General features: G+C 43.5%; 1 protein-coding gene across 1 annotated transcript; it reads left to right on the plus strand.

Moving 5' to 3' along the window:
* Positions 1–213: 213 nt before the first annotated feature.
* Positions 214–25,742, plus strand: LOC129824336 (elongation factor 2-like). Its single transcript, XM_055883912.1, has 14 exons — positions 214–344; positions 8,708–8,922; positions 11,124–11,305; positions 13,432–13,643; positions 13,870–14,048; positions 16,505–16,610; positions 16,763–17,015; positions 17,148–17,343; positions 17,445–17,568; positions 17,776–18,018; positions 21,904–22,257; positions 22,475–22,657; positions 22,802–22,934; positions 25,166–25,742. Exons 1-14 carry the CDS (start codon positions 342–344, stop codon positions 25,357–25,359), a joined length of 2,577 nt encoding a protein of 858 aa, XP_055739887.1. The 5' UTR covers positions 214–341; the 3' UTR covers positions 25,360–25,742.
* The last annotated feature ends 321 nt before the right edge of the window (positions 25,743–26,063 follow it).

Raw genomic sequence — 26,063 nt, forward strand, 5'->3', positions numbered from 1 at the left:
TCATGTTAGAATAATTCATACAAATTCTACCAATGTTCCAAAACGTTTTTGTACTGAACCTGCCCAACCGAACTATATGAGCGCCGCTCTTTGTCTGTCTGGAAAGCCTCCGCAAATGAAAACGTTTGGGGGATCGGGTCGGCCCGGGCAGAACCCGCCCATAACTAACCCCGCCCCGTTCCATAGCGAGGGGCTACTACACCGAGCTTATCAAATAAACGTGATACAATGCAGCGTAGGCTGTCATAAGCGTTCTCTTTCCTGCCTATCCTTGGACGAGGAAGGCGGTGTATTCGCAGTGTTCCTTTTACCAACAAGTTCATCTACGAACATCAGACAAAATGGTAAGTCGAGTTTGAAGTGTTTTACTATAATTCGGTGAACCGGAAATTCGGTGTTGTCAGTGGTTAAAGAGTTGGCTCATGTCCTTCATCGGTGACCGGTTGAAATTAACCGGGCGGGGTGAAACAGCCTCCGAACCGAAGATGGATGCTCAATCTGTTCGAACGGCATGACGTTGTTTAGAAAACCGCGGCGGACAACGCCAAATAAACCTCAATTTGAGATACTGATTTGAAAGCTTCCAATTTCTCTGAATAATTTCGTTTGAGGAATATGAGGGATGTCTGAATCTACGCAGCTGTCATGTTGGTTTTTATTATCTAGTTAGCCATCTTTAGAGGTTGTCTGTCTGTTGTATAACTGGGCCCCTACATAGAGTAACTATCACCCGCTTTGCTTTTGGGAGGACAGGACTTTGCGTTGTTATTGACCACAGTAACTTTAACTGTTCACACGTGTCATTGTATCGGTATTCTAAACAGTTGGTAATGGTAACTGTGTCCGGTGTCTAATTGTAAAGGTATGACGTACATAATACATAATAGTACTAGTACATAATGTTCAAGTTTTCTAAATTTGCCACCTGGCAGTAAAACGTCAGTTATTTGGTCAAAGGGGGCATGTAATGGCATTACTTTGTTTGAGATCAATTGGCTAGCTACGGGTATGTGCTGGAATCGCAAAAATGTAAGCCTGTAAGTGCAGCGTGATGCAGTTGTGCACAATGGGCAATTCCCTGTAGTGCGTCACCGTTTTCTATTATAGCAGGCTGGACACATTAAATGTTTACGTTCTCTGATTAAAATTAGTTTATTGCATCCGCCATGGAGCCCGGTTTAATAATAATACCGTATATCCCAGCTGCTTGCCGTAGTTTAAGTATTCGCGGAAAAAAAACAGATCTAATTGTAGTGAATTTCTCCCCCTCCCATCTCGTATTAACACGGTGGCACCAACTCGCCTCCGGAACGTTCTATTCCCATCCCATTGTTCTGCGTCACAATGCCAGCTTCGCAATGAGATCTACCCGCGTGAACCTTGTAACACTGGAGGTTGGTTGCACCTTAATTGGGGAGGAATGGCTGGAGCGCAATATGTGGAACGGTATCAAATACATTAAAGAAATGGGTTCGATGTGTTTGATTCCATTCGCTCCTTTCCAGCCATTATGAGCCGTCCTCCCCTCAGCAGCCTCCACTGCCTTGTAGGATTTAGGCTTCAAATCTAATTGTATTTTTCACATGTGCTGAATACAACCAGTGTAGACCTTACTCTTAAATGCTTACTTACAAGCCCATAACCAACAATGCAGTTCAAGAAATAGTTAAGAAAATATTGACTAAATAAAGGAAAGTTAAAAAGTAATACAATAACAAGGCTATATACAGGGGGTACTGGTACCAAGTCAATGTGAGGGGGTACAGGTTAGTCAAGGTCATTTGTACCTGTAAAGTGACTATGCGTAGATAATAAGCAGTGAGTAGCAGCAGCGTAAAAACAATGTAAATAGTCCGGGTGGACATTTTAATTAATTGTTCAGCAGTCTTATGGCTTGGGGGTAGAAGCTGTTAAGGATCCTTTTGGACCTAGACTTGGCGTTCCGGTACCGCTTGCCGTGCGGTAGCAGAGAGAATGTCTATGACTTGGGTGACTGGAGTCTTTGACCATTTTTGAGCCTTCCTATGACACCGCCTAGTGTGGTATATAGGTCCTGGATGGCAGGAAACCTGGCCCCAGTGATATACTGTAGCGCCTTGCGGTCAGATGCCGAACAGTTGCCATACCAGACGGTGATGCAACCGGTCAGGATGGTGCAACTGTATAACTTTTTGAGGATCTGGGGACACATGACAAATGCTTACCTCAGGTAAGTTAAAGTGGAACTGAGTGTTTAAACTACTTTGCAGATATGAAAATAATCATATCAGTCAGAGATATCACATTCCTGGTTTATGCTTCAAAACCAACTTTATAACAGGTTTTAAACTAGTTTAGTTCTATTTGACTCAAAATCCCATGACATACAGTAAGGCATTGTTGGCACAAAAGATGGATGCAGTTCAATACGTTTCTTGGTATTCCCAAAAATATTGCTATCAGGTTGTAAATCACAGCTGGCCTGTACATTGTTTGCTGCCTTCACCCATTCAGCATGCACAAGGCCTGTGGCCTGACTAGGACACACAAGCGAGTGTAAATTAGTTGTCATCTACTAATTACAGCCGGATGCGCTCGCATTGGTGAATTCAACTTCAATTGCGCTGCTTTGATGTGTCCCGTTTACAGCGCGCAGCAGTGGGAAAGTGTACCGACACATGCCACGGTTCTAGCTAGGCTACTAAAATGTTGCAGTCTGGCTTCAGTTTTTAAAGCTTGACAATGAATAACCAAAAGACAACTTGCAACAGAACAACATGCCAATTAGAAACAAGCAAGCAATTTCCCATTGTTTATCAGTGCAATTTTGACAGCAACTAGCTGAAGGTTTGAGAGGGTTCATCTAATGTTCCCTCGTAAGATTTTTAGCTCCTCTGGCTAGCATTAGTTGTTGATGTGCATAAGAAAGTGTGGGAGTCTACCTTTTTTGTTCGTGTTAATATGATCAATAGGACTGTGACGTTCCCAAATGTAAGAGGACTCCCTTGGCATTTACATATTTGCACAAATCTTTTCAGGTGTGGCTGTTGGCGGATGTGTTCTAAGGATCTACATTTGAGCTGTGGCTACTGCCTGTAAACGTTCAGTTCAAAGTGAATGATGGCAGGCCTGTGTGGTAAATGGATCATTTACAAATAGGCCTACTGTAGCTCTGATTGGCTGTAGCGCGTCTCCGTAGACTCCGGTCCTGGACAATGTTTTTATTTACTGCCGTGTCTATTTGTCCAAAAGCACGGCTGCATTCCCGCGCTATATTGCTATAGAATTTTTACAGATGCCTTACTACAGTGATCCCTCGCCACTTCGCGGTTCACTTATCGCGGATTCGCTATTTCGCGGATTTTCATAATGCATTTTTTTTTTTTTTTTGTGCATTGTGCTCTGCATTCTGATTCGCTAAAAACTCACTCCCGCTTCTTGTATCAAAACATGCTACGAATTGGACACGAGAGATGAGGAGGAAGGACTAACGCTTGGTCGCTTAGCAACCATGGTGCGAATGGCCACTGAATTTAAGCGAGTAGCTGAGGAATGGGACCCTTTGATGAGCCGTTCATTACAGTTCTCCAACGTAATCGATGGTGGCATGGCGGTGTACAAGGATCTTTTTGCAAAGAAGAAAAAAGAGCGACAACAGCTGCCTATCACTATGTTCTTCTCCCGAACAAACACACCTGCACCGCGGGCTTCAGAAGAAGAGAACACTGCAGAGCGCAGTCAGGATGCAGCGGCCCAGTCTGAAGAGCAGTGAAACGGCCTACACGTGAGTCACTGTATTTGTATACATGTACTAGTTGCTAATTGTAAAAAAAAATATATATATATATTTCGCGGATTTCACTTATCGCGGGTCATTTTCGGAACGTAACCCCCGCGATAAACGAGGGATTACTGTATATGTAATTCCCCCAAATTCTATGAAAATGTGAAGGATCATATCTACAGTGCATTTGGAAAGTATTCAGATCCCTTTACTTTTTCCACATTGTTACATTGCAGCCTTATTCTAAAATGTATTCAATTGTTTCCCCCCCTCATCAATCTTCACACAATACCCCATAAAGACAAAGCAAAAACTTTTTTTTTTTTTTTTTTTTTTAATGTTTGCAAATTTATTTAAAAAAAAATATCACATTTACGTAAGTATTCAGACCTTTTACTCAGTACTATGTTGAAGCACCTTTGGCAGTGATTACAGCCTCGAGTCTTCTTGGGTATGATGCAACAAGCTGTAGTTGGTCAGTTTCTCCCATTCTTCTCTGCAGATCCTCAAGCTCTGTCAGGTTGGTCGGGGAGTGTCACTGCACAGCTATTCTCAGGTCTCTCCAGAGATGTTCGATCAGGTACAAGTCCGGGATCTGGCTGGGCCACTCAAGGACATTCGGAGACTTGTCACAAAGCCACTCCTGTGTTGTCTTGGCTGTGTGCTTAGGGTCGTTGTCCTGTTGGATAGTGAACCTTCGCCCCAGTCTGAGGTCCTGAGCGCTCTGGAGCAGGTTTTCATCAAGGATCTCTTTGTACTTTGCTCCGTTCATCTTTCCCTTGATCCCAGACCCTGAAAAATATCCCCACAGCATGATGCTGCCACCACCATGCTTCACCATAGGGAGGGTGCCAGGTTTCTTCCAGACATGACGCTTGGCATTCAGGCCAAAGAGTTCAATCTTGGTTTCATCAGACCAGAGGATCTTCTTTCTCATGGTCTGAGAGTCTTTAGGAACTTTTGGTAAACTACAAGCGGGTTCTCATGTGCTTTTTACTGAGTGGATTCCGTCTCTACCACAAATGCCTGATTGGTGGAGTGCTGCAGAGATGGTTGTCCTTCTGGAAGTTTCTCCCATCTCCACAGAGGAACTCTGGAGCTCTGTCAGTGACCATCAGGTTCTTGGTCACTTCCCTGACCAAAGCCCTTCTCTCCCGATTGCTCTGTTTGGCTGGGCGGCCAGCTCTACGAAGAGTCTTGGTAGTTCCAAACTTCTTCCATTTAAGAATTATGGAGGCCACTGTGTTCTTGGGTGCTCGCGTTCCTGTGGGTGTATATGAACAGATTTTAATTAAAATGTTGCTTAAACACTGTCAGTTCTACTTCAGTATTAACATGTTCACGGCTACTTGGTGAGTGATATTACATTGTGGTGACTCATGGTGGTAGAGATGGCTGGCGCCTATCCATCAAAAGTGAAACATTTTCTGGTCATGATTAACCATATTTTTGTAAAACCTTAACAAAACGGGTGTCCCTGTCTTTCAAGATGTGGCCGATTTTTAAACTGCCAGATTTGTTTTTATGAAGAAATAAAAAAATAAAAAAATGGATATTTGTTGTTTCTAACTGGCTGCTCTGTAATTTGATATGCGTCAATCTGTATGTTCATAGGCATCGACTTGAGCGTATGCTGCGCATGTTCACTGAGTTGCAAACCAAATGGATGGGTCTAGCTCATTGATTTGTAGATCTGATGCACTTTCTACCTCAGATTTTGAGCCCAGTGAGTGTTGCGAATGAGGTATGTACTACCCGCAAATGACCACAGGGTCATAGCAAGAGCTATAAACCATACTGTTTGCCGGAAGAACTTAACCCTAGCCGTAACCATAAGTCTAGGGTTTAGTAATAATATTATGCTAGTTAATAGGGTTAGGTGTCCTGTTAATGGAACAGTTATAAATCATGCACCGCGTTACGCAGATTTGAGAGAAACCACAAATGTCAGTATAGATGTGTCTTACATTGGCTGGAAGCTTAAATTCTTGTTAATATAACTGCACTGTACAATTTACAGTAGCTATCATGGTGAAAAAATTCCATGCAATTGTTTGAGGAGCTCCTAACGAAACACTTTTTCCCCCCAATGCGATAGGTTTGATAACTTCACCTCTGAAGGTGAAATATGTATTTACATTCTGAAATCTTGCTCTGATTTATCATCCAAAGGGTCCCAGAGATAACATGAAGTGTCGTTTTGTTAGATAAAATCCTTTTTCATATCCTAAAAAGGTCCATATAGCATGCACGATCGATTTTTGTATTTCCACTCGTTCAATTTGCAAGGAATCTGAAAATCTCACCCTAAACATTGTTTCAATGAGTCAAATCACGTTCGTCTCTATTCCTCAGAGATCCTAGAAGGTAACAAGACTTCACTATTTCATTAGGGGTGTAGTATATCCTATAGGACACCATATTTGGTCCGAGAGCAACGCCTTCATGGCACGCCGATGACGCGGGCGGTCATCACTTGAAGGACTGTATCTTTGTCAAATAAGCACCAATCGGGGTCAAACAAAGCTAGCTAGATAGCCAATGAGCTGGGTTTTATGGGAGTATCCGGAAACCCTGTCTCGGTTGCAAAATGTAGGTGCTAACCTTTTGCGACAGCATGCCTTTTCCTTTTGGACACAACGTAGAAGAATATTCAGAGTTATGAAAACTGGTTGTTTTGCGAATGTTGAACTTAAAATATGGATACTAATACTTGGAAAGCAAAACCAAAGTCCAAGTATACAGATTTGACGATATTCTTGCAGAAAAATTGATTCTGAATGTGAATGTCCCCTTCACGATTTTCCCAAATGTACTTGGGGACTTCTCACTAAAAGTGTTCTTGTTCACTAATTTTTCAAGTTATCAATCTGAAACTTTGCACATACACTGCTGCCATCTTGTGGACACTATCGGAATTACAACCAGTGATAGCTAGAACTGGGACATTTCTCTTGCATTTCAAAGATGGTGGTAGAATTTTTTTTTTCTTTTTTTTTTTCTACCAGATCTATTGTGTAATTCTCCTACATTCAATTCACATTTCCACAAACTTCAAAGTGTTTCCTTTCAAATGGTACCAAGAATGGTACCAGGCAGTTGGATTTGGGTATGTCATTTAGAAGAAAATTGGGGGGAGGGGGGGGTCTATCCCTAAGAAGTACCAGTAGTAAATGTTATCAACCTATAAGTATTAGCTTTTTTAAGTGATATGGTATGGTATTTATTATTGCAAGTGAAAACAGTTGATAAACGAGCCACATTAAAAAATAAATTAAAATGTGGTTTGAACTGGTTGTGACCAAGTAACCTCGGTGAAACTCCAGCAATTGGCGTAGGATAGGTGGGGCAGGGGCCTTCCGAGGGGCGCATCAGTTTAAGGCACTGCATCGCAGTGCTTGAGGCATCACTACAGACCCAGGTTCAATCCCAGGCTGTGACACAACCGGCCGTAAACGGGAGTCCCATAGGGCGGAGCACAATTGGCCTAGCGTCGTCCGGGTTAGGGGAGGGTTTGGCCGGGGGGGCTTTACTTGGCTCATTGTGCTCTAGCGACTCTTTGTGGCGGGCCGGGTGCCTGCAGGCTGACTTCGGTAGTCAGTTGAACAGTGTTTCCTCCGACACATTGGTGCAGCTGGCTTCCGGGTTAAGCGGGCGGGTGTTAAGACGCGCGGTTTGGCAGGTCATGTTTTGGAGGACGAAGGACCAGACCTTCGCCTCTCCTGAGCCAGTTGGGGATTTGTAGTGATTACACAAGATCAAAAAAGGGGGTAAAGTCAATAAAAATAAAGGATAAGTGGGGCAGGTTTGAGACTGATCTCAAACAATATGACAAATATACTTCATTTCTAAGTTGCCTCCAGTGTCTTTACGGTCTGCTGTAAATTAATAACTTTTAATTGCTAAATATTTCCAATAGATGGCAGCATAAGGCCACGAGGCATCAGTTATAAGCTACAGTTGAGGCCGGTTGGACGTACTATCAAGTTCTCTAAAACAACGTTGGAGGCAGATTATGGTATTGAAACTAACATTACATTCTCTGGCAACCGCTCTGGTGGACATTTCTGCAGTCAGCATGCCAATTGCATGCTCCCTTAACTTGAGACATCTGTGCTATTGTGTTGTGACACAACTGCACATTTTAGTGGCCTTTTATTGTCCCCAGCACAAGGTGCACCTGTGTAATGACCATGCTCTTTAATCAACTTCTTGATATCCCACACCTGTCAGGTGGAGGAGAAATGGAGAGGAGAAAGGATGCTCACTAACAGGGATATAAACAAATGTGTGCACAAAATGAGAGAAACAAGCTTTTTGTTCATATGGAACATTTCTGGGATTTCAGCTCATGAAACAAGGGACCAACACTTTTACATGTTGCATGTGTTTGGTGCCATTTAGGGATGATTGAATTCTAAGCTTTAATCCACTCAGAAAAGGCTCAGGGACAGTTCATTTCAACTCATTTGCTATGGCCTCGCGCTAGTGTTCCAACTCAGCCAAAGTTCCTTTGGCAGTTTTTCAGCCTTGGATGAATTTTTACTCATTCTATTGTCATTTAATGTCATTAAGGTAATTCTTCCAGGGAGATGTGATGTGGGAGAGCCATTATCTTTACACTGTACTCCTCAGAGGGTATGTAGTGAAGATGTCTCCCACATTACCTCCGGAGGTAGTTTGGGAGGCATCTCTTAAAGAGATTTGAATCTAGATCTCTTTACACTATGCAATTATCTCTCTTGGACCTAGTTTGTGTCGTCAAAGTAGTGTAAAGAGTCCCATAGTCATGTATGTCATTGAGAGACTAAGTGAGCATTTGACATACGTGAGTTAGGGTTCGCCCCCAAATGAATGAATTAACCCTTTAATTTAGCCAGGCTAGTCATCAAGACGAGAGCATATTTTTTTACAATAATGTCTTGATTGATCTGTGCTCTTCAGGTGAACTTTACAGTGGACCAGATCCGTGCGATCATGGACAAGAAGTCCAACATCCGTAACATGTCTGTGATCGCTCACGTGGATCACGGCAAGTCCACGCTGACGGACTCCCTGGTGTCTAAAGCCGGGATCATCGCGGGGTCTCGCGCCGGAGAGACTCGCTTCACAGACACGCGCAAAGACGAGCAGGAGCGGTGTATTACCATCAAGTCCACGTAAGTAGTACAGGGTCATATTCATTAGTGCACACTGTTGCAAAATGTTTTGCAACTAAAACCGAAAACAAGGGTTTCTTATAGGACAAGTTCATGTCGTCCGTCCCAGTTTTGGCCCGTTTGCCTCGGTTTCATTCATAGTGAATAGAACCCAGGAGTGCGTGTGTTTGGATACTACATCTACAGTATAGGAATTGGTAGATTGTATGCTGCTTGAGTTTTTTTTAATTATTGACGTCACGACTTGTTGGCCTTCATCTGAATAAATGTAAATTATTAAAGTAATTTCTCAAACTTGAAGAGCGAGATCTGTATCTTCACCACCCTCATGTGATCTTCTTTAGACTACAGGTTGTTTTCTGATCACTGTCTTTTCCCACGGTTGTATATTGCTGTCGTATGAACAGTGCTGTACGGACGACAGTGTGTTGTAAAATGCACACTTTCGTATGGGCTTATCTAACATACAGTGCCTTCAGAAAGTATTCAAACCCCTTGACTTTTGACACATTTTGTTACACCTGCATTTAAAATGGATTAAATTGAGATTGTCACTGGCCTACACACAATACCCCATAATGGAATTGTGTTTTTAGAATTTTTTACAAATGAAAATCTGAAATGTCTTGAATCAAGTATTCAACCCTTTATGGTAAGCCTAAATGAGTTCAGGAGTAAAAATTTGCTAGGTAAGTAGCGTGGACTCTGTGCACTAGTGTTTAACATTTAAATATATATTTTTTAATGACTACCTCAATTCTGTGTGTGGGGTACAGAGATATCTGTAACATCCCTCAGTCGAACAGTGAATTTCAAACGGATTCAACCACAAAAAAACAGGGAGGTTTTCCAATGCCTAGCAAAAAAGGGCACCTATTGGTAGATGGGTAAAATAAAAAGACAGAATATCCCATTGAGCACGGTGAAGTTATTATTTACACTTTGGATGGTGTATCAATACACCCAGTCACTACAAAGATACAGGCGTCCTTCCTGACTCTGTTGCTGGCGAGGAAGTAAACCGCTCAGGGACTTCACCATGATGCCAATGGTGACTTTTAAAACTGTTTGAGTTTAATGGCTGTGATAGGATATAACCAATGGATCAACAACATTGTATACTGAACAAAAAATATAAACGCAACAATTTCAAAGATTTTACTGAGTTACAGTTCATATAAGGACATCAGTCTATTGAAAGAAATTCATTAGGCCCTAATCTATGGATTTCACATGACTTGGCAGTCGGGGCCCCGCCCACTTGGCAGTCGGGGCCCCGCCCACTTGGCAGTCGGGGCCCCGCCCACTTGGCAGTCGGGGCCCCGCCCACTTGGCAGTCGGGGCCCCGCCCACTTGGCAGTCGGGGCCCCACCCACTTGGCAGTCGGGGCCACCCAATCAGAATGATATTTTTTTTATTTATTCCCACAAGGGCTTTATTACAGACATAAATACTACTCAGCACTTTTTGTGATGAAACGGAATAGAGCTAAGCACAGGAAAAATCCTAGAGGAAAACCTGGTTTTCAGACACTGGGAGAAAATTCACCTTTCAGCAGAACAATAACCTAAAACACAAGGCCATATCTACAATAGTGTTGCATTGAATAAGTCTTCTAGTTTGGAATAAAATCGGCTTAAATCGATGGCCAGACTTAAATGCTGTCTAGCAATGATCAACAACCAACTTGACAGATCTTGGTGAATTTTAAAAAGAATAATGTGCAAATATTGTAAAATCCAGGTGTGCAAAGCTCTTAGACTTAACCAGAAAGACTCACAGCTGTAAATGCTGCCAAAGGTGATTTCTAGCATGTATTGACTCAGGGGTGTGAATTCAGGCTGTCAAGGGGTATGACTACTTTCTGAAGGCACTGTATGTATGGCTGAAAACAACACTGCCTGTACTTACGCCTGAGCTGAAAATGCCAGATTAGAGGTAGAAAACACTGATTTACCATGCTTTGGAGATTCATCTTTGGCTTTACACAGATGAAACAGCAAAGCAGGATAAGTTACAGTGCAGCTTGTTCAGTGCTGTTCTGTCGTTCCCCCTGCACACATCAACTTGACTACTATCCCTGTTAGTCTGCATCCCACAGCTGACGGGGACACTTGGTTTTAGACACCTATATAATAATTAAAAAATATATATAATTTAATGTTGAAACATCTACCATTCACCTCCCTCACTCTTCTCAGGGCCATCTCTATGTACTACGAGCTGGGGGAAAATGACATGGCCTTCATCAAGCAGACTAAGGATGGGCTTGGCTTCCTCATCAACCTGATAGACTCCCCGGGCCACGTGGACTTCTCCTCTGAGGTCACAGCCGCCCTCAGGGTCACAGACGGAGCGCTGGTGGTGGTCGACTGTGTCTCAGGTAGACTCTCCTTTCTTACTCGCTGTATTTGTTTCTCTTGCTCTCTCCTTTCTCACTGGGAGATTCTCAATTGCAAATGACGTTTACAGAGGTGGAATTCCAAATTAAATGTGTAAAGTAGTAAAAAGACATTTAGCTAGTTGTGCAACATTTTATAGATAAAAGGATAAGTAGCATGTCATTTTTAAATATGTGCATACTTTTCTCCTCTGAGTAAACATCTGATTTCAAAGGGGGTGTTGTGGATTTCAAAACTCTTCCGCGAAGGACTGGTAGGATATTTTTGTGCTTCCTTGACGGGAGGCGGCGAGGACACTTCCATTCGCCTACTAACTAATTTTCCTTTTCTATATTGTATTTGCTCAACTCCTGTGTGCTCTCTCGCCTCCTTTTGGAGAAAAAAAAAAGTCAAAGGCTCCTGAGAGGGGCAGCGTTCTAAGCCACTGCATCTCAGTGCTAGAGGCATCTCTACAGACACCCTGGTTCGAATCCAGGTTGTATCACAACCGGCTGTTATTGGGAGTCCCATAGGGTGGCGCACAATTGGCCAAGCGTCGTCCGGGTTAGGATTTGGCCGGGGTAGGCCGTCATTGTAAATAAGAACAAATTCTTAACTGACTTGCCTAGTTAAATAAAAATTGAGGCGGCGAGGAGAGGGTGTGGACATAAAATGCGCTTGTATGAAATGAATCTCCTTCCCCACTCGTGCATCATCAGGCAAATTACGTTTACAGGGGTGGATCCCAAAATAAATGTGTAAAGTGATGCACAACTACATAAATTTAAGACATTTCATAGATAAAAAGATGAGTAGCTCATTGTTTTTTAACATGCATGCTTTACTTCTCCGACAAAACTAAAGCTGATTCAAAGTGGGTGTGGCAGATTGCAAAACTCTTCCGCGAAGGACTCTGGTAGGATATTATGGCCCTATAAAATCTGCGTTAAGTAGATCGCGGATGGAATCACTGAATCCAGACATTAACGGAATTCAACAATATAATTTTTTTTATTGAACTTATTAGTAAAGAAATCAACTTATGTTGAATTTTAGAATATACATTCTTTTCCCCAAGATTATCAAAATGCATCAGCGATTCATATTTTCCTTCAACTCTCTGAATAGGCAACGGCACAGGAATGCACCTGTCTGTGTGCGTGCATTTGTCTACCACTTTGTAGCTGTTAGCGACGATGCTAATGTAACGACGACCGTCTTCTGGTAGATGGAGAGGTTCCCCAAAACGTTCTCAATTAGCTGTTAACTACAAAGTAGCTTATGCCTGCCTTGCGGAATGATATCATGATCATTCACATCAATCCAGTGGCCATTAGTTTTGCGTACTTTGCAATCACATGAGCGCTACAGAAACATCGCTAACGCCCCCCAAAAATAGGCTGGTGCACAGTTGACTTAGTGTAACTACACCCCAAAATCCATAAAAAATAATGAAAAAGATTTTCCCAGACCTCAAAAGTGGTCTGATGTGGTTTATTAAGCATTGTGGGCATAAATGTTGTCTTAATATAATAAAAATACAAAACTGAATGACGGAAACCCATTAAAATAAAACTGAACGAGATTTGGGGAAATTAAACTTATTTGATATGGCACTAGGATACACATGGCTATCCTTGATGAAAGGTGGCTATCGAGGAGGGGAGGACCCTTCTGTTCGCCTACTAACTAATTTTTTTCTCCTCGACCACTTATCTATCAGTTTCCGGGTCAGGGAGGAGAGGGTGGAGGACAGACCTTTTGCCCATTGTCCTTCTTTCTCTCGCTCAGGCCTTTCTCAATGTCCTTTCTCTTGCTTCCTCTCTCTCATTGTTCCAGTCTTCTTTCTCTCGCTCAGGCCTTTCTCAATGTCCTTTCTCTTGCTTCCTCTCTCTCATTGTTCCAGTCTTCTTTCTCTCGCTCAGGCCTTTCTCAATGTCCTTTCTCTCGCTTCCTCTCTCTCATTGTTCCAGTCTTCTTTCTCTCGCTCAGGCCTTTCTCAATGTCCTTTCTCTCGCTTCCTCTCTCTCATTGTTCCGGTCTCCTTTCTCTCAGGGAAGTCTTTCTTGCCCTCAATCTCTGTCGTTGGATTTTCATATAACACCCTCATTCTCCATCCCCTGTTCAGGTGTGTGTGTGCAGACGGAGACTGTGTTGAGGCAGGCCATTGCTGAGCGCATCAAGCCGGTGCTGATGATGAACAAGATGGACCGGGCCCTGCTGGAGCTGCAGCTGGAGCCTGAGGACCTGTTCCAGACCTTCCAGCGCATCGTGGAGAACGTCAACGTCATCATCGCCACCTATGGAGAGGATGAAGCAGGACCAATGGGCGCCATTATGGTGAGAGGGACACACCTGACAAGAATACATCTAAGTAGTGATCAGTTGGATTGAATTCTTTGTAAATTCCTGCCAATTTAGGAGTGGAGTTGCACCGCTATGGAGAAAATTCATGTCCAGTTCAACTGACAGATTTAAAAATGGGACTTTTCTCCAAACTCTGACGTGATCAAAGGGAAACATGTTTGGCCTAAGACAACGACGTGGTCCTCTTGTCGTCCCTCAGATTGACCCCGTGATCGGTACCGTAGGGTTTGGGTCTGGCCTCCACGGCTGGGCCTTCACCCTCAAGCAGTTTGCTGAGATGTACGTGGCCAAGTTTTCTGCTGGCAAAGACACCCAGTTGGGACCAGCAGAGAGATGTAAGAAGGTGGAGGACATGATGAAGAAGCTGTGGGGAGAGAGGTACACACACACACACACACACACACATATATACCACTACACACAAACTGTACATGCATACACACACTTTACACACACACAGTATGTACTTGCGTACGTAATCGCACACACACTGTACGAGTCAACTTTGGACACCTACTTATTCAAGGGTTTTACATTGTAGAATAATAGTGAAGACATTAAACTATGAAATAACACACATGGAATCATGTAGTAACCAAAAAAGTATTAGATCCTTCAAAGTAGCCACCCTTTGCCTTGATGACTGCTTTGCACACTCTTGGCATTCTCTCAACCAGCTTCACCTGGAATGCCTTTTCAACAGTCTTGAAGGAGTTCCCACATATGCTGAGCACTTGTTGGCTGCTTTTCCTTCACTGCGGTCCAACTCATCCCAAACCATCTCAATTGGGTTGAGGTCGGGTAATTGTGGAGGCCAGGTCATCTGATGCAGCACTCCATCACTCTCCTTCTTGGTCAAATAGCCTTTCCACAGCCTGGAGGTGTGTTTTTGGTCATTGATCTGTTGAAAAACAAATGATAGTGCCACTAAGCTCAAACCAGATTGGATGGTGTATTGTTGCAGAATGCTGTGGTAGCCATGCTGGTTAAGTGTGCCTTGAATTCTAAATAAATCACTGACAGTGCCACCATGCCTCACGGCGGGAACCACACATGCGGAGATCATCCGTTCACCTACTCTGCGTCTCACAAAGACACCGGCGGTTGGAAGCGTAAAATCTCAAATTTAGACTCATCAGACCAAAGGACAGATTTCCACTGGTCTAATGTCCATTGCTCGTGTTTCTTGGCCCAAGCAAGTCTAATTTTATTGGAGTCCTTTAGTAGTGGTTTCTTTGCAGCAATTCAACCATGAAGACCTGATTTCAGGCTGGTGACTCTAATGAACTTATCCTCTGCAGCAGAGGTAACTCTGGGTCGTCCTTTGGCGGTCCTCATGAGAGCCAGTTTCATCATAGTGCTGGTTTCTGATGGTTTTTGCGACTGCACTTTCAAAGTTCTTAATTTTCCGGATTGACTGACCATGTCTTAAACTAATGATAGACTGTCGTTTCTCTTTGTTTATTTGCACTGTTCTTGCCATAATATGAATTTGGTATTTTATAGGGCTATCTTCTGTATAGCACCCCTACTTTGTCACAACACAACTGATTGGCTCAAATGAATTAAGGAGGAAAGAAATTCCCCAAATTAACTTTACAAGCCACACCTGTTAACTTAACTGGAATGCATTCCAGGTGACTACCTCATGAAGCTGGTTGAGAGCATGCCAAGAGTTAAAGTTGTCATCAAGGCCAAGGGTGGCTACTTTGAAGAGTCTAAAATATTTTTTAACAATTTTATTTGGTTACTACATGATTCCGTGTTATTTCATAGTTTTGAGGTCTTCACCATTCTAACATGTAAAAAATAAAAATAAAGAAACGAGGTGTCAACTTGACAAACACTGTACATGGACACACACACAGAAGTGTAATAAGAGAGGACTTGAGGAAGAATCTGTGGACAGTAAGCTCTATGCATCTGACAGAATAGTGGGGCAAGAGGTACACGCGGAGGTGAAAGAAGGGTGGGAGACACAATGTAGACAGGTACACACTCGGATTGCGTTCCAGATAGACATTCTCTGCGGCCTGTGCAGATTGTAAGATCTACACAATGTCTTGAAGTGTAACATCTCAGGAATCACACGAATGTGGAGTGATCCTATAATTTCTACAGAGCTGCACTGAGAATTTGTATCTGGAATGCACGTTCTCCATCTCGCTCTCTCTGGGCGCACTTGATTTAGAAGGCCTATCATGCTGGGTAGGTATAGCTTGTACCTTAGGACCAATGAAATGGTTTCAAAGGGGACGACGACGCCTACCCCGGCATTTCAGACTTATTAAATTAAGTGTCCGTGTTCTCTCTCGCTTTCTCAATCACACGCACACAGGTGAGGGCGTGGCAATATTGAAAAGTGTTTGCAGGTTTGTGACGTGACACGGGCAGCCACCTATATGTACAGGGTTTCTCTCTGTATGGAGACCTGTTGAAGACAAAGTAAACACATTTGGGAGCCTAAATCGCAGGTGCGCACTCTTCTCTTATGCTGGCAAACAATCTGACGTGTTGCAAAAATGTCCTGTCTTTGGCTGGTGACTTGTCACAGCTGATTGTATCGTACTGAATGTAAATGCTTGCGAGTTCCTGGCTGTCGTAGTGACATGAAATGTAGTTAACTGTTGAAGTTGTCTTTTTTCCTTGACTCTTAATAGCACTGGTTTTCCATTTAACTTCCTGAATAGAGAGACTTCAATTGGAATGGACCTCAACCAAGCTTGCAACTTGTTGAATGTGCGTTTTGTTGAAATGTGCGTTGCTGTGGATAAGTGTCTGCTAATTGACTGGATTGTCAATGAAAATATTTTGTGTGTATATCCATCCGGCAGGTTTTTTGACCCAGCCACTGGGAAGTTCAGTAAGACTGCCACTGGCCCCGATGGTAAAAAGCTGCCCCGCACCTTCTCTCAACTCGTGCTGGATCCAATCTTCAAGGTGAGACTGGCCATGACGCCCCTAAAGTGTTTTCATTGATGCAATACATTGACCAATAATGTAATACATTGACCAGTATTAATGTATCAATATTTTCTTTTGAAAGGATGAAAGTCAACTGTCTAACCCTCACCCTTTCTCCCTCCCTCCAGGTATTCGATGCCGTCATGAACTTCAAGAAGGAGGAGACGGCCAAGCTGATAGAGAAGCTGGACATCAAGCTGGACACGGAGGACAAGGAGAAGGAGGGTAAGCCCCTGTTGAAGGCTGTGATGCGTCGCTGGCTCCCGGCCGGAGAGGCTCTACTCCAGATGATCACCATCCACCTGCCCTCCCCCGTCACGGCCCAGAAGTACCGCTGTGAGCTGCTCTACGAGGGACCAGGAGACGACGAGGCCGCCATGGGTGAGGACAGGCACGCACACCGAGACACATGCACCCCCAAACAACTGACTGGAGGCCGAGAAAAGTACACTGCCTGTCCTAATTAATATAAAGTTTCATATACTTAGACGCCCCCCTTTCCTCTTCTCTCAGGTATCAAGAACTGCGACCCCAAGGCACCTCTGATGATGTACATTTCTAAGATGGTGCCCACAACAGATAAAGGTCGCTTCTACGCCTTCGGCCGTGTCTTCTCTGGCTGCGTGTCCACCGGTCTGAAGGTGCGCATCATGGGACCAAACTTCACCCCCGGGAAGAAGGAAGACCTCTACATCAAACCCATCCAGAGGTGTGTGTGGTAACATTTAGAGCGCCAGATACGTGTGTGACGTGAACTTTTAAATATTGTATATTCTCTCCCCTCAATCTCTTCTCGTCCTCCCTCCATAGGACCATTCTGATGATGGGGCGCTATGTAGAGCCCATTGAGGATGTACCATGTGGGAACATTGTTGGTCTGGTTGGAGTAGACCAGTATCTGATTAAGACAGGGACCATCACCACCTTTGAACAGGTAGCTTGTACATCTCATCACATTATACTATAGGAAAACTGAAGACCACATTGACTTTTAATGACAAAGAAGGATTTTCCATTCAATTTATTTTCCACTCCTAGGCTTTTGCTCTGGTCAAAAGTAGTGCACTATGTAGGGAATAGGGTGCCATTTTGGATGAACACTAGATGAATATTTCTCCCATCTTATATGCTCGTCCAACAGGCCCACAACATGCGTGTGATGAAGTTCAGCGTTAGCCCCGTGGTGAGAGTGGCTGTGGAGGCCAAGAACCCTGCTGACCTGCCCAAGCTGGTGGAGGGCCTGAAGCGGCTGGCCAAGTCTGACCCCATGGTGCAGTGCATCATCGAGGAGTCTGGCGAGCACATCATCGCCGGGGCCGGAGAGCTCCATCTGGAGATCTGTCTCAAGGATCTGGAGGAGGACCACGCTGGCATTCCACTGAAGGTGAGGGAGGAGGAGGAACAGACTACATATGAGATGGGGTTGAATGCGCTTTCTCCAAGTACAGTACAAATGGTACACTCCAGAGAAGGGGATTTTGTTTTCCACTGCCTAACAAAGAGAATCTGCCATAGGGAGTGGGTGTCTTTACTCTGTAGACATTACAGGACGTGGCAAGACTGCCGTCAAGGAAATATGTATGTGTAGACGAACGCACCGTCTTAACTAGGTATGGGCATAGTAATTCAAATATCCGAACGGACGTTACTATTCGAATACTTGCGAGAGTGTTCTTTTATTTGGGAGGGGGGAAATCATAGGCCTAATTTTAACAATAAAAAGGCTTTGTCTAAATAAAAGTATGACGTTGCTACACACAAGGATATACCATGACATTTGAAATTCTTAATTCAATAAAATAAGCGTTTGAATGTAGTTTGACGTCCATACCGTAGCCTCGGACACTACCCCATAATAACAAAGCAAAAACATTTTATTTTATTTTATTTTATTACAAATAGACACCTTATTTACATATGTATTCAAACCCTTTGCTATGAGACTCGAAATTAAGCTCTGGTGCATCCTGTTTTCAGTTGATCATCCTGAGTCCACCTGTGGTAAATTCAATTGATTGGCCATGACATGATTTGGAAAGGCGCACACCTGTCTATATAAGGTCCCACGAGACCAAGGAATGAAGTCGAAGGAATTGTCCGTAGAGCTCCAAGACGGGATTGTGTCGGCACAGTTCTGTGGAAGGGTACCACAACATTTCTGCAGCATTGAACGTCCCCAAGAACACAGTGGCTTTCATTCTTAAATGGAAGAAGTTTGAAACCACCAAGACTCTTCCTAGAGCTGGCCGCCCGGCCATACTAAGCAATCAGGGGAGAAGGATCTTGGTCATGACAGAGCTCCTCTGTGGAGATGGGAGAACCTTCCAGAAGGACAACCATCTCTGCAGCACTCTACCATTAAGACCTGATTGGTGGAGTGGCCAGAAGGAAGCCACTCCTCAGTAAAAGGCACATGACACCCCACCTGGAGTTTGCCAAAAGGCACCTAAAGGACTCTTAGACCATGAGAAACAAGATTCTCTGGCCTGAATACCAAGTGTCACATCTGGAGAACCTGGCACCATCTCTACGGTGAAGCGTGGTGGCAGCATCATGCTGTGGGGATGTTTTTCAGGGACTGGGAGACTAGTCTGGATCGAGGTAAAGATGAACAGCGCAAAGTACAGAGATCTTTGTTGAAAACCTGCTCCGGACCTCAGACTGGGGCAAAGGTTCACCTTCCAACAGGACAACAAACCGAAGCACACAGCCAAGACAACGCAGGAGTGGCTTTGAGACAAGTCTGAATGTCCTTGAGTGGCCCAGCAGGTGCCTGGACTTAAACCCGATCAAACATCCCTGGAGACCTAAAAATAGCTATGCCGCAACGCTCCCCTTCCAACCTGACAGAGCTTGAGATGATCTGCAGAGAAGAATGGGAGAAACTCCACATACAGGTGTGCCAAGTAGGGATGCACGATATCGGAATTGTCCAATATAGCTAAAAATGCCAACATCGGTATCGGCCTGATTGTCTAGTTTAACAGCGACATTTATAAAAAGTCAAAGCTACCGTGCATATCTAATATAACGTAGGTACATGGCGTAATGTGGCCTTCCTAACCTAGCACACAATGTCTGCTGTGTGGATTGAGCAATCATTTGAAAGATTAAGACAATTTCAGCGAGACAACTCAAAGTTGAGTTAAAATCCTTTTTAAAGCCAAGATGATGGAATTCATTGCCCTTGACAATCAACCGTTCTGTCGCGGATGGTGTTGGTTTTCGCCGACTGGTCGAGCACCGGTACACACTACCAAGTGCGCTATTTTTCAGATGTTGCCCTACCGGAGTTACACAATAATAGCGTCACTGCTATTAGCTTCACAACATACATACTATGGAACGCCGTTTGGGTCTTTGTGTCAAAATATACAGTAGCACTGTCAAAGCTGTACAAAAAAGTCTGTAAACACCGACCACGAACGATGTGTTTACAATACCGCGTTGGTAATAAAGAATTTGTTCGACCACAACTTCTGGGGTAGCTAGCTTTAGCTTGGTACCTAGCTAGCACCAATACAACCAGCCTGAAAACAATGACCAGTAGAAACTGCAGTCATTTTCATTATTCTTGCCAATGATTTATGAATCCTTGTGAGTAACTATTAGCTAGGTTGCCATTTGTTGTTCTATTGAAATTGAACTTCAGATCATGAAAATAAATAGCTTGCCAGCTACCTAACCCTGTTGCCCAAAGCTAACGTTATAAGCAGCCAGCTAGCTTCATCTGGCTAGTGAGGCTCAACCGGACCTGGTTATGTGTTGTGAAGCTAGCCCTATAAGGATTAGGCACAATAGTGGAATCTGCGGTTTGCAGTGACTCAGTTACTTTATACAAATAGTAGAAATATGCCATACTTTTATTTAAGGCTAACCGCAAAGTCCACTATTGTGGCTAATCCTTATTGTGGCTAGCTTCACATAGCTGGGTCCGACCATTAATCAGATGAGGACTTTTATAAATTAGGGTTATTTTAGATGATGACATCTAGATTACGTCGTTTTGCTATGTTTTTGGGGAAGAACATTGTTTGCATCCATGAGCTAGGTAGCTTTTTTTATGACCAGCACTGTAGGTGCGCCAGACAACTTTAACAGCATCATAGCATACATACCGATGAATCATTGACATATGAAATACAAGTAATAATGTAATCAATGTGTAATAACTACGTAAAAAAATGTATGAACGCGTTAAATTATGTGAAGTGCGGTCCTGATTGGTCAAATAGTGTTTCAGGCGTATCTTTTTTGACACGCAAAGACCCAAACGGCGTTCCATAGAAATCCTGGTTGAGAATGAAACGACTGAACAATGAAACTGCAAGTAAGTGAAATAAATAGCTTTATGTTTTACTGGTAATGGGGACATGCCATCAAAATAACTTTTTGGTGTGTGTACCTTTTTTTATTTTTATTTAACTAAGCAAGTCTGTTAAGAACAAATTATTTACAATGACGGCCCGGTCCACGCTGGGCCAATTGTGCACTGCCCTATGGGACTCCCAATCACGACCGGATGTGATGCAGCCTGGATTCGAATCAGGGACTGTAGTGACGTCTCTTGCACTAAGATGCAGTGCCTTAAGACACAAACACACAGCGGTCTAACTGTACTAGAATGCTTAAAAGGGCGCTAAAAATTTTAAATATCGGTAACAGGGTTTTTTTTTGGCACGGAAAGTATTGGCCAAAAAGGTCATATCGGTGCATCACTAGTGCCAAGCTTGTAGCGTCATACCCAAGAAGACTCGATGCTGTAATCGCTGCCAAAGGTGTTTAAACAAAGTACTGTAAAGGGTCTGAATGGTTATGTAAATGTGATATTTTTGTATTTTGAACATCTCTAATCTGTTATTTTGTCATTATGAGGTATTGTGTGTAGATTGAGTTTAAGTCCATTTTAGTATAAGACTGGAAAAAGTCAAGAGGTCTGAATACTTTCCGAAGGCACCGTAGCTGGCTAGCTTCTTTAAATTGATTTGATGCAGTCAAGACCGGTTATCATCCCATCTGGTAGTGCCTATCTATATGACTACTTTCTCCCATATCAAACTCACCATCCACTGCCCATTCCCCGCACTTCTGCAAGCAAGCAAAGCGGGACTTCTAAGTCGCGCAGCAAGCTAGTTCCCAAGTTGTCCTTTTTTTTTTAAATCACGTATTTAGACTATCCAGGTATCCCAAAACATTTCATGAGTGAAGTTATTTAAAATGCCCATCCCTAGTCCTAACCTGACAACTCTCTCTCTCTTCCCCCTAACAGAAATCAGACCCGGTGGTGTCCTACAGGGAGACTGTGTCTGAGGAGTCTGAAGTGATGTGCCTGTCCAAGTCCCCCAACAAGCACAACCGTCTGTATATGCGGGCCAAACCATTCCCCGACGGCCTGGCCGAGGACATCGAGAAGGGCGACGTCAGCCCCCGGCAGGAGCTCAAGATCCGCGCCCGCTTCCTGGCTGACAAGTACGAGTGGGACGTGTCGGAGGCCCGTAAGATCTGGTGCTTTGGTCCCGACGGCACTGGGCCCAACCTGCTGATGGACGTGACCAAGGGAGTCCAGTACCTGAACGAGATCAAGGACAGTGTGGTGGCCGGCTTCCAGTGGGCCGTTAAGGAGGTGGGTTTACTTTTAGTTAGTTAAGCTTGACAACCAACTAATGCAGTCAATTTTCCTTGCTAAAGCTTATTGAAGCATTGCAGTTCAAATCTGCATTCATGACTTCAGTGTGTAAGAATCTTGAATCTGCCGTTTAGGCCATGCTACAGGTACCAAGTTTGCTTAGTCTTTTCTCTATCCTGCGTTGCGAAGTGGTGTTCCTTCTTCCCTCCTACAGGGTGTGCTGTGTGAGGAGAACATGCGTGCGATCCGCTTTGACATCCACGATGTGACCCTGCACACAGACGCCATTCACCGCGGTGGCGGACAGATCATCCCTACCGCCCGCAGAGTGCTGTACGCCTGCCAGCTCACTGCACAGCCAAGACTCATGGAGCCTGTCTACCTGGTCGAGATCCAGGTGTGTGTGTGCGTGCGGGTGGTGTGCGACTACTTTGACACTTGAACTCGACCACTGTCTTACATTGAATTGTACGCTAGGCTATTGGGGGCTATTTGGAATCAAGTGTGACATGACGGAGTCATGCGTTTCCTGTCTCTGCAGTGCCCAGAGCAGGTAGTGGGCGGGATCTACGGCGTGCTGAACAGGAAGCGAGGTCACGTGTTTGAGGAGTCCCAGGTGATTGGCACGCCCATGTTCATCGTCAAGGCCTACCTTCCTGTCAACGAGTCATTCGGTGAGTGAGAGTTAACTTTATCCAGGGCTTACCAGGGAAAATTTGAATTTCAGTGTACTTGCCGGAATTTAAATGGAACTGACCCCAACCCAGCGTAGAACATTTATTCTTATTTGATGGGTGATGTATAGAGATGACCCATTGCCTTGACACAAACTTCTGAACATTTCACTGTTTTAACTCTCAAGCTACCAACTTATTTTACATACAACAATTACCAACTGGGGTAATTTTGACCCCAAGAAACTATTGGAATCACAGCAACATAACTTTCTTATCAAAACATCCTTAAACATGTCATTAATGCTATCAGAGTGAAGAAAAGGCCAAAATATTATTTTAGCATTTTGTTTTTGTATATTCTGTAAAACTATGTGTGGCTTCTTTTCCAAAGTACAATCCACATTAGTACTAAACTAAATTTAACATCTGAATATACTATCATTTCGTTTTCAGAATATGTATGTGGTAAAAACGACTGCCATTTAAAGGGACAGTACACCAACATTTTGAAATGTACTTAATTTGATTTACAAAAAGTGATCCTGAGAAACAACAAATTGCATTATTGCTGTTAGTGAAACAATGTTAGCCGTACGGCTATGGCTGCATGCCCAAAATTGATATGCGTTAGTTAGTTACTTTACACCAAATGGTATAGCACCCAAAATATCCTACGCTACACAAAGAATATTGGATATGAATTTTGGTATTTTATTTAACATTTACAGTATTGTTTTGGGAGAATGCACACCAATACAGCACTATTCTTTACATTCAGAGGGTAGCTGGTTTCTTTAGTTTTACCAAGTGTTCATACCACTGACAAACTTATGAGCTGTTTTGACTGCAACTTATTCATATATCTAAAGGTAATTCCAATTTTGAACACAGTGATACCTAGTTATAACCATAAGCGAGTACTAGGGATGCAACGACTCACGGATAGGCGTCGGTCCCCGATTCAAAGCATCGGTCGGCGGACCCAGTCAACTGTGACTGTCATTGATCTACAAGTCATTTTGCATGATGAACAACCCCACAGTATATTAGTTGCCTAGTTGTGCTATGTATTAATTGGCTATGTCATCGCTCATTTGTAAACAAATATTGATACATTACTTGCTCAAATCTGCAAAATTACAAGTTGATTAGTGGGCGACAGTGATTTCAGAACCAAAGTGGGAGGGGACAAAACATAGGCTATGTTGTCACCCCTAATCTGATAGTGGTAGATCCCTAGTTTCCCTTATGGCTCAGGTCAGGTGCCTACTAGGGGCAGGATTGTTATGTTGGGCCTCAAGTTTCCACTCTGATGCTATGTCTGTAGCCTAGTGGTTAGAGCGTTGGACTTGTAACCGAACGGTTGCAAGATCGAATCCCTGAGCTGACATGGTAAAAATCTGTCGTTCTGCCCCTGAACAAGGCAGTTAACTCACTGTTCTTAACTGACTTGCCTAATTATATAAAGGTTTAAAATACATTTGGGAGGTGGAAATTTACTAGTTATTGAGTGGTAAATACCAGTTGGATGCATTCATGTGATTTGAACTCTTTGAGAAATGCTGATTGGCTAATGGCCAACAAACTCTCAATCATAAACTAAAAGTACAGCTATCATGCTTGTAAACAAATCGGTTCAAAAACCACAATAATAGATTGCTTTTTATAAATAATGTTTTGTTGCATTTTAACTGCCGAAAATGCTGTTGGAGGCCATTTCTTTAGTAGGTGACAGAGGTCACCATGTGGGAGAAGTGGGTGCTCAGGATGATAGACAAGTTTCCCACTAGTAATTACCAGTTGGACGGCTGTTCAAGTGGATTTTTCCCAGTTGTATTTTGGTTACGAACTCAACATAACACTGCCTCCTTCAGTGCCAGGTGCACACTTGTGACTCATAAAGGGAGCGTGTCTGTAGCGCAGTACATCTCCCAGTCTGTGATAATGTGATGGCCTACTAGTTGTATGAATTTGGGATCTATCATCCCACAACTGTCCCAGAGTCTGTTTTGGAACAGGCTATTTTGTTCTTGACAAGCTGACCAATAGAATAGGTAGCCTACATAGGCTACTGATTTTAGTTTTTGTAACTTGTCTTGTTGGCTGAGAAATAGCAAATGTGTAGTTATTCTAACGTGTTCAAAGTGCACATCAGAATTTGGTAAGCAGGACCGCACATTGCTACATCCACGACTTGCATGTTCTGTTAATATCATCTCCGCCCCCAGGTTTCACAGCTGACCTGCGCTCCAACACGGGCGGCCAGGCCTTCCCCCAGTGTGTGTTTGACCACTGGCAGATCCTCCAGGGGGACCCACAGGACCCTACCACCAAGACTGCCGTTGTGGTGGCAGAGACCAGGAAACGCAAGGGGCTCAAAGAGGGCATCCCCGCCTTAGACAACTACCTGGACAAATTGTAAATGCTAGTTCTGAATCCCAAATGGACCCCTAGACACTACAACCCCCTCTAGGCACTACAATTGAAGTTGTTGGCTAAGCGTAAGCAATATGGGGAAGATTTCACCTAGCCTATCAGAGGGTAATGTGGATCTATAAGTATATTGCTTATGGTATACCTATCCGACCCTTTCAGATCTACAGTGCCTAAAGGAATGGACTAGGGGTTGGTTTGGAATTTAGTGGATGTCTGACCATTCCTCCCCCCATTCCTTCTATTCCTCCACTGTACGAGTGAAGGATGGGACTGTACAGTATGCAGTGGCGCTTGCCTAAATGGAAACCTGGTGAAACCAAACCAAGGATACAAATGTGTAAATCATAATAAAGATGAATAGAAATTGTACTTGGGGTGGACTTCTGTTCATATGCGGTTGAATGGTGGTTAACATTTTAATAAAAAATATTACTGGTCAGAGTTGATTTGACTTGTAGAACAGTGATTCTCAGATGGTGGATCAGGACAGCGAGAGATTAAGTTAAATGCTAGCATAAATTGTATAATTTTGAACACATGATAAAGAAAGCACCCCAAGACGATTGTGTTGACAGCTTTGGTACTGTTTCGGGACCAAAAAGGATTAAAAGGGACAGATGGCAGTTGCTACATCCATTTTTTTGATTTATGTACCCATATTCTTCAAGCTAAACTTATAAATGCCTCATT

The sequence above is a fragment of the Salvelinus fontinalis genome, chromosome 26 (assembly GCF_029448725.1).
Source record: "Salvelinus fontinalis isolate EN_2023a chromosome 26, ASM2944872v1, whole genome shotgun sequence".
Lineage (NCBI taxonomy): Eukaryota > Metazoa > Chordata > Actinopteri > Salmoniformes > Salmonidae > Salvelinus > Salvelinus fontinalis.

Excerpts from the sequence above, each read along its gene's own strand:
- LOC129824336 (XM_055883912.1), top strand. Across the intron at positions 8,923-11,123 it reads TGTATTACCATCAAGTCCAC|GGCCATCTCTATGTACTACG; the intron begins GTAAGTAGTACA and ends CACTCTTCTCAG. Across the intron at positions 18,019-21,903 it reads ACGCTGGCATTCCACTGAAG|AAATCAGACCCGGTGGTGTC; the intron begins GTGAGGGAGGAG and ends TCCCCCTAACAG.